Below are 13,491 nucleotides of genomic sequence, written 5' to 3' on the forward strand. Positions count from 1 at the left end.
GAAAATGCGAAATCTCCAGGAACATATGCCACACGGAGCATGTGCTCCGGTAACTCTTTGACTATGTACCGGTTGTTCGAAAGCGATCGGGGCTTCCGCAGAGTTGGTCGGGATCCACGGTCATTGAAAGAAAAGCCGTTTCTGTCGGGTATCATTGTTGGCAGTACTCGGTTGAGAGGGTTTTCTCTTGCGACTGGCAGGAGCTGATGGTTCCTCCTGTGAAGTATCCTCAACTACCTCACGGATGGTCTGGCGAGAGAGACAGAAGTCCACGTGGTCGTTAAATACCCGATCATCCGCAACTTGCGGCCGACCACAGATGGGACACTCCCACTGGGCAGGTGAACTGCCAGGGTTGACAGCACCACTAGACTCTCCAGTATCAGGAAAATGGGCAGCCTCTTGGCTCAGCTGTTCCAGGTCATTCATCTCATCTTGGACCTCTTGTCTGGCCGACGACTCAAATGCTTCCTCCGGTCCGATTTCATGATCGTCTTTCTGAACTGATGTCTCCGTTGTTTGCGCGGCGCTAGATCTCGGCTGTGTCGTGACACCAAAAAAATTGATACCAGCTTTTTTAGTGCTGACCAAGTTAGAGCATCGAAGGCCTAGAAGCCGCAACTTCATTCCTGGAATTTCCTTTTCCAGTTTGACCAGCATGGGCAGAGCGAACGCATAAAGATCGTTCGCTTGGGAGACAGCGCGCGGTGGAGCCGTCTGGCGGGTCAAAACCTCAAAGGTGTGAAGTTTCACCTTCAGACAAAGGGTGCGGCCCTTGAACTGGGTGCGGACCAAATCCTTTTCCATCTCTTCTGCAGCCCAACGAAGCTTGGCTCGAAGCTCCTCCTTATCGCCAATTTCATTGAATGTTGTCTCTGTACTCACACTCTTCCGTTCGCTAGCCTCGATGGGTTGGATGTTTGTACGCCCCAGGCCAAGATAGCACTGCGCCAGAAACTGAAACGCCTTTTCGCCGAATAACTTGGTCAACATGGCACGATGTGGATAAATGTCCCCGCACGTCACCACACCGATAGAACCTAGCTCTCGTTCGAAAACACGACCAACGCCATTGACTTTCCTAACAGGTAAAGTTCGCATGAATTCCATGATTGCCTCTCGCTTATTCACAACGCAAAATTGCCCATTCGGTTTGTTCTGGTTGGACGCAATTTTGGCAATCTTCGCATTGGCAGCGATACCGGCGGAGACAGATACTTTGGTTTCCTCAAGAATTCGCGCGCGCATGTTTTGAACTGCCTCCTCTGGGTCCACCTGGTTTTCATCACAATAGGCAGTGATGTTCAAGTACGCTTCATCGACACTGGCAGTCTCAAAAAGCGGGTCATACTCTGCCATGATGGCGCGAATCTCGGTGGCCTTGGCAGTATATTTCTCGTAGTTCTGTGGGAGAAGGACTAGATGGGGACACAACTTCTTTGCCACAAACGACGCCATGCCACTGCGAACACCAAACTTGCGAGCCAAATAGTTGCATGTTGTCAACACACCTTTGCCAACGGCCATGGGGACGGTTTTCAGCTCGGGCCTATCGAGTTCTTCGACCGCCGCGAAGAATGCATCGCAGTCGACGTGGATGACAAATTGGGAGAGATCTCGGCTGAGTTCCAACTCGGCAAGGTACTCGTCTGCTCGTCGTAGATCATGACTCAAATCGAGCTTCTCTAGCCGGGCTTTTGCTTTAAGAATGCGCTCAATCTTCACGGTGAGGTTGCGATCTCGCTCCTGCTCATGATTGAAGAATTTGGAACCTTTCGAGGCATTATAGATGATTTCTGAAACCTGACCCTCGACATTAGCTATCCAAGCCCGATAAATAACGTCATTTTGCCCGCACCTTTTGCTGATCCACGGCATCTTGACCCGCTTTGGTTAAAGAGGGTCCCAACAACTGATATTTCAGCGTCTCGAAGTCTTCCTCGCCCGCCGGCTCAGACTGATCTTTCTTATCCTCATTGTTGTCGACCGGAACACCCGGAGTAGCCATATCCTCCAGCCATGAGGGAGAGTAGAAAGTAAAGATGAAGCGTAGGCAGACGCCGCGAAAGAGACGCCAAGTCACGTGCACACGCGTTGAGCGGTTCACGTGCGGGCGGCGCAACTTTCAGTCTTCAACTTCATCAATGTGGATTCTCGATTCGACGGGGGATTTTCTGAGCGGTGAGTGAAGATGCGGAATACTGTAGAGGTTAAAACTGACATTCCACAGGGAAGCGCGTGTGGCTGCGACCCGGCAAGAAGTATCTCTTCGGTCGAATCAAGCAAGATGGCGGTATGTTCGACCTGCGATGCTTCTATATCTCAACTGACCATTGATCATTCACCAGTTCTTCATGCCGTTGACCATAAAACGATCTCCCGTAAACATATCGTGATCCAAGTCCTCGAGGTGAAGGAAGGAGATGGGGTATGACAGCCCGTTCGACCATCCGAGCTTGTTTCTAATGAGCACCAGACTCGCACACACGCGCGAACCCAGATTCGCATCACCGACCTCGGATCATCTCGCGGCACAACGGTTGATGGAGAACAAATAAAAAGTCTCGAGCGGGTATTGAATGGGGATGAGCACACGATACAGCTGGGTCGAGCTCCAGACGCTCTCCGGTAGGTTGTCCGCCTACATGTGCGGCCCTCAGACTGACATTGCTTCGATAGTTTAAAATGGGAGCCAGTGGTACTAAGTTTCTCCTTCTCATCCAAGGAAATGAGAACCCAGGACCCTCTAGTCAAAGTCCGCTCACGCCTCGAAGCTCTCGACATCAAAACAGTGATTGATTACCTAGTCGGTCACACAACACACGTGGTCCAAAGCAAGCGTAATACTGCAAAAGGTCTCCAGGCGCTCATAAATGGCAAGTTCATTGTGGAAAACTCCTATATCGACGCACTGGTCTATGCTGCCTCTCCGAGTGATCTTGAAAATGAGGAATCGTTATCGCCCTTGGAGATAGATTTCGAATCATCGTGGCCAGACCCGATGGAGCATCTCCCACCTGCTGGCAATGAGCCCACCAGTCGTTCTACAGAAGCCTTTTCCCCCAACCCCTCCCGAGTCAATGTTTTCGAGGGCTACACCTTCGTCTTTGGCGATGCTGCTCAGTTTGCCAATCTGCAGGCAGCCATCAACAATGGCCAAGGAAAGGCATTATTATATGAAGTCAAAGATGGCGTGACCACAGCGTCGGAGATCATCCAATTTATGAAGCAAGCTGCGGGCTATAAAGGTCATGGGACGCCGGAGGGTGTTGTTCTCGTACGCTTTCGCTCGAAGGGGGAGTATGAGCAATGGTCTATTGATCTGGGTAATGAGGTTGCTCTGGCGATTGACCGACGCGTTATTGAGCAGAGGGAATTCTTAGATGCAATCCTCGGGAATGATGCTTCTCCGCTTTGTCGCCCTCTTCCGCGCGAGGAAGGATCGAGCCAAGCCTCTGTGGCTGGTATGCCATCCGAACCCGAGCCAGCTTCTGCAACGCCCCTGGAGTTGTCACAGTCAAGGTCGCGGTCAAGATCTAGGTCAAGAGGGCCTCGAGTGCGCCCCTTCGTGAGTAAAATGAAAATGTTTGATGATGGCTTCGACATGGACTCCATCCCAGTTCATACGCCAGAGGCCGACGATGTCATTGAGAGTCAACAAATGGACATGGAGCCCGAGGATCCTTCCCTGGCTCAGCCCCTCGGTACAGTCGAAGAAGAAGTCGGAGATGATATGGTGTCTGAAATGTTGCCCGGCGCACGTGCCATGAAACGCCGGCGCGAGGAGATGGGGGAAGATACCCAAACTGGCAGGGCCACCCGCGTCAAAACAGAGGCCCCCAAGACGAGGCGTCCTAAGATGGACGTATTAGAGGAAGCGCGCAAGCATCGGGAAGAAGAGGAAGAAAAACAGCGCCAGGCAACAGAACACCCACTTGAATCGCAGGATGTGAATGTTGAAGAGCTCAAAAATCTTGCTATCATCGAAGAAATGGACGTCCCCTTGCGAGAACCACCTGCCCGCGAAAGCGAAGACCCTGATAGGTGGGACGAGAATTGGAATGGCCGCAAGAACTTCAAGCGTTTCCGACGGAAAGGCGACTCGCAGCGTTCCCGCCAGCGAATCCAAGCCGTGATTGTCCCACTGGAAGAGGTGACACGCAAGGACTTTGGGATCGGGGAGTACCAATGGGTCAGCAACAGCAAGACAAAAACACCCGAGGTCAGCCAGCATGCAGAGCGTGGAGAATCAGCTCCCCTCCGTGAAGAGCGAGCTGTATCAGCTGTGTCACGATCGGAACTTTCGGTGCCAGTCTCGGCCACTCCAGATCCAACTCCTCCGCAGTCAAGCTTGTCTCGTGCTCGCAGCCACAAACGACCGCGGCAGACACAGGCTAATAATTCAGACAGCGATGAGGAGCTTCGCTTCCGATTTAGAAGAAAGCGTTAGCATCCAGGCGTCGGGTTTCATATTAGTATTGCATATCTTTCCCAGCGTCGATTTGTACTTCCGCATCGATACCCTCATTCATATCAATTATACCTCTTCCATACCCTCCATAGGACTTGATTTATTCGTAGAACGCTTCATTTCTATTATAGTACATTGGCTCTATGCCTCCACAATCTCACTACTTGATTTGAACCTGGTCGTTTCCGTCCTCGGATGCGCCGCCATCGTTCACAATAATACCCAGAATCCAGACGTTGACACTGAAGAAAAATACAGATGCAAGGAAGAGCCCGGGCACGAAGGATGAAAGACCGAGGAATTCAAGGTTGTAGCCTTGGGAGAGCCAGAGAGCCTAGATACCATGTGAGTTGAGAGGACGCAAGCCAACACAACGGAGCCACATACCTGTCCAAGGACCCAGAAAATTGCAGCCGATATACCCAATGTGGGCTTGCGGATGAGCGAGGAGGAGGGTAGGTAGAATGGGAGAAGAATAAGGTACCAGATGAAGTACTGTTTCGGGATTAGCGATGCATACTGTGCTTAAGTGGAAGAATCAAATTACCTGACTAGTGCAGACTTTGTTAAAGGTGACAAAGGCAAAAGTCTGAGCAAGCATAGCGGTGGCCAGGCTCTTCTTTGCCAATACCAGGGGGAGGGCAACTACAGCAAGCAGTAGCTGGGGCAAGAATGCAACGGTCTCGAAATGGAACGTCACGACATCTGCAGATGTGAGGTATAGCAAAGTGCTATACGGGGAGAAGTTGTGACGATGATCAATGCGCGTAAGGTGGTGGAGGAAGGTGTGATGGAGGAACGGCATGCCATGCTGAATATACATGACCAAGTTCAGCACCACAAAGGTGACGAGAGCAGCCATAGTCAACTTGACTCGAGAAGCAGTAACGAAGCATGTGATCCGGGCAAATATGCCGGTCTTCGTGGCGGGAGGGGCACCATCGCGCTGAGCATCCCACCACCAGAGGATAGACACTCCATAAATGAAGGGGTAGATCTTGAAATGAACAGCAAGACCAAGAATGACACCGGCCAGAATAGCTCTCTGCGTCAAGGTAGCCCACAACAAGGCAGCAACAAGCACACCAAGAAGCCCCTCCGAGCTTCCACGGGTACTAATATTAGCAACCATAGGATTCCACAGCCAAATTGCAGCCACATATCGCAGCGCGCGCTCAGTTGGGAAAGCATAACATTGCCTCAACAACTGAACAACCAACCACCCAGCAAGCACATCAGCTAAGCCAAAAAGTGTCTTGCCAAATGCAAAAGTCAAGGTGGACCAGGGGGCCGGTCCCTCCCAAGCCGTTGGAAGAAGCATCCACGCCAAAAGGGGGGTGTATCGATAGGTATCTCTCGCATAAGGCGATTCGCCCTTTGAGACATAGCGGGCCGCATCAGTGAATACCATGTAATCGATGTCGGTGTATTTCACAGCGGAGTTGGCATCCTGCCAGCCGCCGTAGACGAGCAAGACGAGGCGCAATACCGTGGCGGCGATGAGCACGCGCGGAGCAGAATCAAAAAGACCCATATTGATGAACCAGGTCGATAAATCAGGGGGCTTGATGTGAACTTTCTTGAAGCTCCCTTTTCGATATCTCTCGCGTTTAAGGAGAGAATTGGCTTCCGTCGGTTGGATGGACGTGATGCCGCGGATGAACTGAAAAACTGACAAGGCGGAATCTTTCTATAAGAATACCATTTCTTATTTCGCTTAGCTTTCCATACTTCAACTTGCCAAGTTGCGATGTTTACAGATTTCATTTCCATAAAAGCGCCGCGGTTGGCTCTCGTGCTGAGTAAGCGCCCAACATTGCCCTTTTGGGTGGTTCGCTTGCCGCTCTAAGGCGACGCTGCTTTGAGCGCCATATCTCACAGCAATAACATTGTAATCTTGGATCCTCATTGCCTAGGGAGCTACATGGACTGAGTATCGTGCATTCATTTGGTAAACTGAATTTCTCCCTTCTGATACTTCTCTTAAAATGTACACCATGCTTCATTCCCGGTTCCAAGGCTAAATACGCATGCAAAACCCTCCAAACACACCAAGTCAACAGTTGCAAAAGCGATGAAACATTCAATAATAAAGAGGAGGATTGACGAAATACGTATCCGGTATTGGGTCAAAATACGGTTGACCCCCAAACTTGGGACCCTTTTCTTGATCCGGCGTCAACAGCGGCATGGCCTCGGCACGGCTCTCAAGGTCCGTAAGTCCAGGCCACAGATTATTATCGCTCCAGCTGAGATACTCCCACAGGTACTGGCCGGTTTCGTCAACGAGCTGTGTTGATGACAAGGTATCCGCGATACCATTCTCTCCTTGATGCATGCCCATGCGGGCCGGCTCGGGCGGCGAGAATAAGGTCATATCCCGACTAGCGGAATATAGGCTTGCAGAGAGGCTAGATGTAGATGTGAAAGTGGTAAGGTCTTGACCGCGCTTACTGGCCTCGTATATACACGAAACAGCATCAAGAGACCGCTTCGCAGTATGTCCATATGATTGCATGCGAGCGAGAATCGTCATGGCAGTCTCCACTTGCGCCTGGCAGGATTCAATTGAAGCACGGGGATCATCGGCTGTGGGGTCATTTAGAAAGAGGCCAACTAGCGGTACCAAAGACGCTTGGAAAGTCCACCAGACAGCATTCCAGCCACAGAGCTGGTTGAGTTGCGCAGTGCAAGCAATGTTCTGAATAGACAGCTCGGCGACTTCGCGACACCTCTCGATGGCTGTGCGCTCTTCCGATCGCAACGCAATATACGGAACACGCCGCATGGCATAGCTCAGAAGGGTGGGTCGATAGAGAAGCATGCGCTGATTAAGATATCGCCATCGCATGACCGTTCGGACGGTACTAACAGACTCAGAGCAGGGCTCGTGATCTTTGAGGACCGGTGGGAGATTCTCCCACCAATCGAGGAGTTGTGTATCTGCATGTGACATCTCTTGATGTTTGACTAGAGGCGCTGCTGCTAATAATTCTTGGACCTGAGTCACGATCTTGGCGAAGCGAATGTTTTCCACCAGTGGGAGAATCTCGAGAACGTTTTCCTTTGAAAGTAAGCAATGACCTTTCACTATTTGACTTTTCAGACTAACCTTTTCTCGGCAGTTGGGTGATTTAACGGTAATATTTGGCCCAAAGCGGCCCATACTAGGGCGACCGAGTGTCATGCCTCCCCAGGTATCCATGCAGAAGAGAGACCACCAGACCCGGCGCTTCAGATCTACTGAGGCAAGTCTTGCGGAATTTGGTGATTGGCGTGCTTCTGCGAATTCCTTATGTAGGCCCAGTCCAACTGCCATTCGGAGTGAAGCACCCATGAGAGAGTATGCCAGGTTCGGTTGGCTAATGTAGTGACAATACCAGCCCCCGATCAGTCCCAGTGCTTGGACGGTCTCCAAATTTGAGCTACCAAGTGAGCTAATGCTCAAGTGGCTTTTGCACCGTATGAAGTATGTTTGGTGAGTCATATCATCCGGTCCCGAGGCGGCGATGCTTCCCAAAGCAAGAACAATATTCAAGAGGGCAAGCCAGTGGTCATCTCTTCGACGGCCGGAGATGTATGTGTCGCGGAACAATTGTTCATCGATCATCGGGGCGAAAGCTTGGAAGTAAAGGAAATACGCATCGAGCATTTGCATCTCCGTCGAAGGGATCGAAGGGTGCGGTGGTGTCACTGGCGGCTGATTCCATGCATTCCGGGTATCATATTCGAGGCCACTTTCACACGGCTGAGTTGTTGGTGTCCGAGAGAAATAGGCCCCAGCCCCAGGATCAAGCCACACGATGACTTTGAGAACCGCCTGAATGGATGATACACCCAGATAAGAAGAAGAGGGTCGAGCAGAGAGGGACAGTGCGTTCACATCGTCAGAGACACCCACGATCAGATCACTGGTGCTGGGCTGTCGAATATTATCTAATTCCTCGGGCATACTTTGTAAAGACTCAAGATTGTCATCTTCGTTTGATAGTGGAGACACATGAGCCTCCACTGAGCCCGAAGTTGCAGGCGATGCAGGATGCGCACCTGCTAGTGAGTATGAAGCCGAGCCAGTCGTTAATTCGAGCAATTTCTCTCTGCTGAGATTGACAAGAGACTCAGGAACCACGTCTGGAAAAAGCTTCTCTAGCACACTGCGATATTCATCCAAGGTTGTGGATAATTTCTCGACATGTCTATTGCATGTTAGTCGCACTCATATCTTATGTCAGGACACACATACCTTCTTGAAGGGCGTGGATCGGAATAATGGCATTGGTCTGCTTTCTTGTACCACCGACAAGCCTCACAGGGTTTCTCACCATCACATTTTATCTTGCGATGGCGACAAGATGTACACGCACGTAGAGTAGTGACTCTGCGACTCACAGATTCGCGCCTCTCGCTGCTAGGTCTTCGGGCAGGCGTTGCTGGCCCTGAATTCTCAAACCCCTCGAAGGTGTGGAACATTACGTGGCTATAAGACTGCGAGCCAGTCAGAAATCACATATTTTGCGAGTTTTCAAGTCGAAGGATGAGAAATGAAGTTGGTGAGAGATGCAGTCGTAAGATTCACGCACTGCACAATGTTGCAAGTCGGATTAGGCACGGCTATGATAGGAGGGCGATCATGTCTCTGCAAAGGTGGAGCGTTGAAACTCAATAAAAGGGAAGGATAAGGGAGAGGAAGACAAGCTAACGTGAAGAATAGCCTGATCGGCCTAAACTCCCCCGCATTTCGGAGAACGCACCCTTTGCTCCTATGGGGCCTCGCTTATTGGATGTGCGGGATTAATGGTTCTAGTTTAATGGCAGAGTTGCCTAATGTGCGTCACTAATACAGACTACATATGACAAGGATTTAAATGAGGGTTGGAATTACTAGCGAGTGGCAGGCCTGCTTACCGAAAGGGTGCCACGCGCCAGTCCAGGGTGTCAAATTGCATTGAATTACGAGCGCCGCATGCTCTTCCCACCCACCTTTCACGCGCTGGGGCGTCAGATCCAATTTCTCCAGAGAGGGGGCAATTCCCCCCAGAGTTCACGTTGAAGCAAACCCTGCAGGAGGACAGACGATCAGCTGGGGAAGATGCAAAGTAGAACAGACCAGGGTGTCTGGAACATTCAAATTACTCCGGCTTCTTCCTTTCGTCCGATTCCCGAATGCCTCCTGAATCTACTCAGACACCTACTACTCAATACGACTAGAGTCTATGCAACGTTCCTCCTGTTAACACCATTCCAGCGACCCTCCCAGGTTTCATCGAGACGAAGCGAGGATGGCCATTCAAGGAACGAGTCACCTCATCTCGCACGGTCTAATCAGGCGGGGCGAAAAGTGCCTGGCAGTCACCCAATCGCCACCTCGTGGGCTATTATTACCAAGGCCTTGACGCGGGCACGATGTCTCTTTCGAGTCAAGGGCCCGAGAACATGAGGTTTCGGGTGTGACCTGAACCCAAGCCCTCCAATGCCAGGCCTGTCATGAAAAGCTGGATATGAAATCCAATGTAGAGTGGAGAAAAAGAAGAGCCGAATGGATCCCAGGGAAGGCATGAACTGTGCATGGCCGGCAGTTCAATTCCATAAAACCTGGGGCATTTGGGCTTCGACTCTGGAGAGGGTGGGGGGCGGGGGTTAAGATGCCAAGTCTGGAGCACATGTGTCTTTGATGAGAAGGCCCATGGATGCGACGCCTTTGCCTCCCGAATTCCGGGGCCGAAGGAAGCTATTGGTTCGGTTGAGAGACTAGTCTCGCAAGAATAAGCGGGAGGAGGCTAGCGCTTTTCATCACGAGCCGGGGGGCCGATGCTGAATCGATTGTCCATGGTCGGTCGTGAACATGGAAAAATATTAATGCACAAGGTAAGTTCAACTCGGTGAGTGGGGAGAAAGTGAGTCCCCCAGAAGCTGAGCGGGTGTGTTGCTCCGTGTCCAAATAGGGAACGTGTGGTCTACCGTTCCTCTGGTCTGGTGCCTCAGGTGATATCTATGCACATATATTTCGTTGAATATAATTCATGGTTCTACTGTGGGACTTTTGAAAAAAGCCATGAAGAAGAGCAGTTCCGCATTGAAGCTCCTGTCCCTATACCCCATCGAGTCCCAGTAATGGCCTGATTCCGAGGATTCTGAATCACGTGATTATCGCCCTCCGTGCCCAAAGGGGAAGGCGCGTGGGGAAGCTTATCGATAAACTGTTTCCTTCTATCGTATAAGTAGCCCTTTCGCGGGAGCTGTAGCAATTCACTCAACCCTGCCATAATGGAGCTCTTCAAGCAGTTGCTATCTACTGGGTGGACCTTCAGGGACCGCGATGCCGAAGAATGGATGCCTGTCCCGGCTGTTCCCTCCGTGGTGCAACAGGATCTCATCGCAAACCAGAAGTATGTATTTGAACTCATAACTCAGCTAAACTGAATAGACCTAACATCGAAGCAGACTAGAAGACCCGTTCATCGGGTTCAATGAACTAAAAGCCCGCTGGGTTAACGAAAAGGCATGGGTTTACAAAAACACATTCCAAAGACCGAATGTCCCCGAAGGCTCGGCAATTGACCTAGTTCTCGATGGCCTCGATACATTCGCTACGGTCAAATTAGATGGTCAGACGATTCTAAAAAGCGACAATATGTTCGTCGGTCACCGGATCAATCTCACCAAGGCCTTAGAAGCCGAGGGCGAGCACACTTTAGAAATTGAGTTTGACTGTGCCCTGCTTAAAGCTCGTGAAATTCGAAACCAAGACCTGAATCACAAGTGGGTGGGCTTCAACGGTGATCCATCTCGCCTAGCAGTACGAAAAGCTCAATACCACTGGGGTTGGGACTGGGGGCCGGTCTTGATGACTGCGGGCATTTGGCGTGCTGTGCGATTGGAAGTATACTCTGCTCGAGTTGTTGACCTTTGGCCACAGACTCAACTGGCTGTGGAGCATCAGACTGCCGAGGTTACCGCTGTCGCTAAGGTCGACACAGTGGCTACTGGGGACTACCGAGCTCGATTTTCGTTGAATCTGAAAGGAACTGAAATTGCACACCAGGACGTTCCCGTCTCGACAGACCAGAATGCTGCAGTCACATTCCGTCTGAACCGCCCCGAGCTCTGGTGGCCCCATGGATATGGCGAGCAAACTTTATACGAGGTTTCTGTTACACTTCTGCGTAATGGCGAATCGGTCGATCAAATGAGCAAGAGAATTGGTATCAGAACGGCAGAAATCATCCAGCAGCCGGACAAACATGGCAAATCATTTTTCTTCCGAATCAACGGCATGGATATTTTCTGTGGTGGATCATGCTGGATTCCCGCTGACAGTCTACTGCCAAGTATCAATGCAGCGCGGTACCGTAAATGGATTGAGCTGATGGTGGAAGGCCGGCAGATCATGATTCGGTAAGGAGGAAATACCGACTTGTGGAATAAGGCTGACTTTACGCAGTGTCTGGGGTGGTGGAATCTACGAAGACGACTCTTTCTATAACGCCTGCGATGAGCTTGGTGTGATGGTCTGGCAGGACTTCATGTTTGGCTGCGGCAACTATCCAACCTCGCCTCAGATCCTCGAATCAATACAACAAGAGACAGTATTCAACGTCCAACGCCTCCGACACCATCCGTCAATTGTGATCTGGGTCGGTAATAATGAGGACTATCAGGTGCAGGAATCCGAGGGACTGACCTACAACTTCGAGGACAAGGACCCTGAGAGCTGGCTGAAGACAGACTTCCCGGCACGCTACATCTACGAGAAGCTGCTACCGGAGGTTGTCGCTGAGCATGCCCCTGGGACTTTTTATCATCCGGGGAGCCCGTGGGGTGATGGAAAGATCTCTTCTGACCCGACTGTTGGAGATATGCACCAATGGAATGTTTGGCACGGCACGCAGGAGAAATATCAAATATTCGACACTCTGGGCGGACGTTTTAACAGTGAGTTTGGCATGGAGGCCTTCCCTCACCTGTCAACAATCGAGCACTTTGTCGAGAACCCAGCAGACATGTTTCCACAGTCTCAGGTGATGGACTTCCACAACAAGGCCGACGGCCATGAGAGACGACTGGCAACTTACATGGTGGAAAATCTACGGACCGCCACGGACCTCGAAACATACATCTATCTCACGCAGGTCGTGCAAGCGGAAACAATGATGTTCGGTTATCGAGGCTGGCGTCGCCAGTGGGGAGACGAGCGACACTGCGGTGGAGCACTACTATGGCAACTCAACGACTGCTGGCCGACCATCTCCTGGGCTATCGTGGACTACTTCCTGAATCCCAAGCCAGCCTACTACGCCGTAAAGCGAGTCCTCAACCCGATCGCAATCGGCGTCCGACGCGAGCATCATGATTGGAGTGTAGCCCACGCCCAACCCCCACAAGCTAGCAAGTATGAGCTCTGGGTAGTGAGCAGCAAGCCACACACCCTACAGGGCAGCATCGAGCTACGGTTCTTATCTGTTGACACGGGACGCGACATCCGATCCCCGATTGTACGCGATGTCACGATCCAAGCTAACGGGACTACGGATGTGATAACGGGGTCGATCGACCACACAACCGACGAACCACACGTCCTTGCCGCGCGGTTGTGGGTGGAGAACAAGATCGTTGCGCGCGATGTGGACTGGCCGCAGCCGTTGAAGTACCTCGATCTATCAAACCGGGGCCTCGAAATTCAGGTGCACCGCGACTTGGATCAAGCATGTGTTGCGATTAGCACACAGAAGCCGGTCAAGGCCCTGGTTATCGAAGAGCAGGAGGGCGTTCGAATCAGTGATAATGCGATGGATATCGTGCCGGGCGATGAGCAAACTGTAACTGTCACTGGCTTAGGGAACAGATCGTTAAAGTACCGTTACTTGGGACAAGAAGCCTGTGGCGTGTTGGAGTGAGAAGTTAGGCATAGCAAAGGTCAAAAGCTTATCACGAGGATTGACAGTTCCCATCGCTTATATTGCTGGTAGAGAGTGAATGTGACCCCAGGATGCGATCCGGTAATCTGGAGAGACAAACCCCAC

General features: G+C 51.3%; 5 protein-coding genes across 5 annotated transcripts; 2 read left to right on the plus strand and 3 right to left on the minus strand.

Annotated features, from left to right (window-relative positions):
• Positions 1–120: 120 nt before the first annotated feature.
• Positions 121–2,008, minus strand: N7443_005354 (Y-family DNA polymerase; the record flags this gene model as incomplete). Its single annotated transcript, XM_056885410.1, has 2 exons — positions 121–1,803; positions 1,859–2,008. The coding sequence occupies 2 exons, from the start codon at positions 2,006–2,008 to the stop codon at positions 121–123; spliced, it is 1,833 nt and encodes a 610-aa protein (XP_056740858.1).
• Positions 2,009–2,144: 136 nt separating this feature from the next.
• On the plus strand, positions 2,145–4,450 carry N7443_005355 (DNA damage response protein RcaA; the record flags this gene model as incomplete). The annotated part of the gene is made up of 5 exons (XM_056885411.1): positions 2,145–2,181; positions 2,231–2,293; positions 2,349–2,428; positions 2,477–2,628; positions 2,680–4,450. 5 exons carry the CDS (start codon positions 2,145–2,147, stop codon positions 4,448–4,450), a joined length of 2,103 nt encoding a protein of 700 aa, XP_056740859.1.
• Positions 4,451–4,631: 181 nt separating this feature from the next.
• Positions 4,632–6,005, minus strand: N7443_005356 (glycosylphosphatidylinositol-alpha 1,4 mannosyltransferase I; the record flags this gene model as incomplete). Its single annotated transcript, XM_056885412.1, has 3 exons — positions 4,632–4,805; positions 4,859–4,966; positions 5,019–6,005. The coding sequence occupies 3 exons, from the start codon at positions 6,003–6,005 to the stop codon at positions 4,632–4,634; spliced, it is 1,269 nt and encodes a 422-aa protein (XP_056740860.1).
• Positions 6,006–6,554: 549 nt separating this feature from the next.
• Positions 6,555–8,941, minus strand: N7443_005357 (uncharacterized protein; the record flags this gene model as incomplete). The annotated part of the gene is made up of 3 exons (XM_056885413.1): positions 6,555–7,535; positions 7,584–8,667; positions 8,715–8,941. 3 exons carry the CDS (start codon positions 8,939–8,941, stop codon positions 6,555–6,557), a joined length of 2,292 nt encoding a protein of 763 aa, XP_056740861.1.
• A 1,794-nt stretch (positions 8,942–10,735) lies between these two features.
• N7443_005358 (beta-mannosidase) lies at positions 10,736–13,365 on the plus strand (the record flags this gene model as incomplete). The annotated part of the gene is made up of 3 exons (XM_056885414.1): positions 10,736–10,857; positions 10,913–11,866; positions 11,913–13,365. The coding sequence occupies 3 exons, from the start codon at positions 10,736–10,738 to the stop codon at positions 13,363–13,365; spliced, it is 2,529 nt and encodes an 842-aa protein (XP_056740862.1).
• Between the last annotated feature and the right edge of the window lie 126 nt (positions 13,366–13,491).

This window comes from Penicillium atrosanguineum, assembly GCF_028827265.1.
Source record: "Penicillium atrosanguineum strain IBT 20685 chromosome Unknown utg000004l_segment0_segment0, whole genome shotgun sequence".
Taxonomy (NCBI): domain Eukaryota; kingdom Fungi; phylum Ascomycota; class Eurotiomycetes; order Eurotiales; family Aspergillaceae; genus Penicillium; species Penicillium atrosanguineum.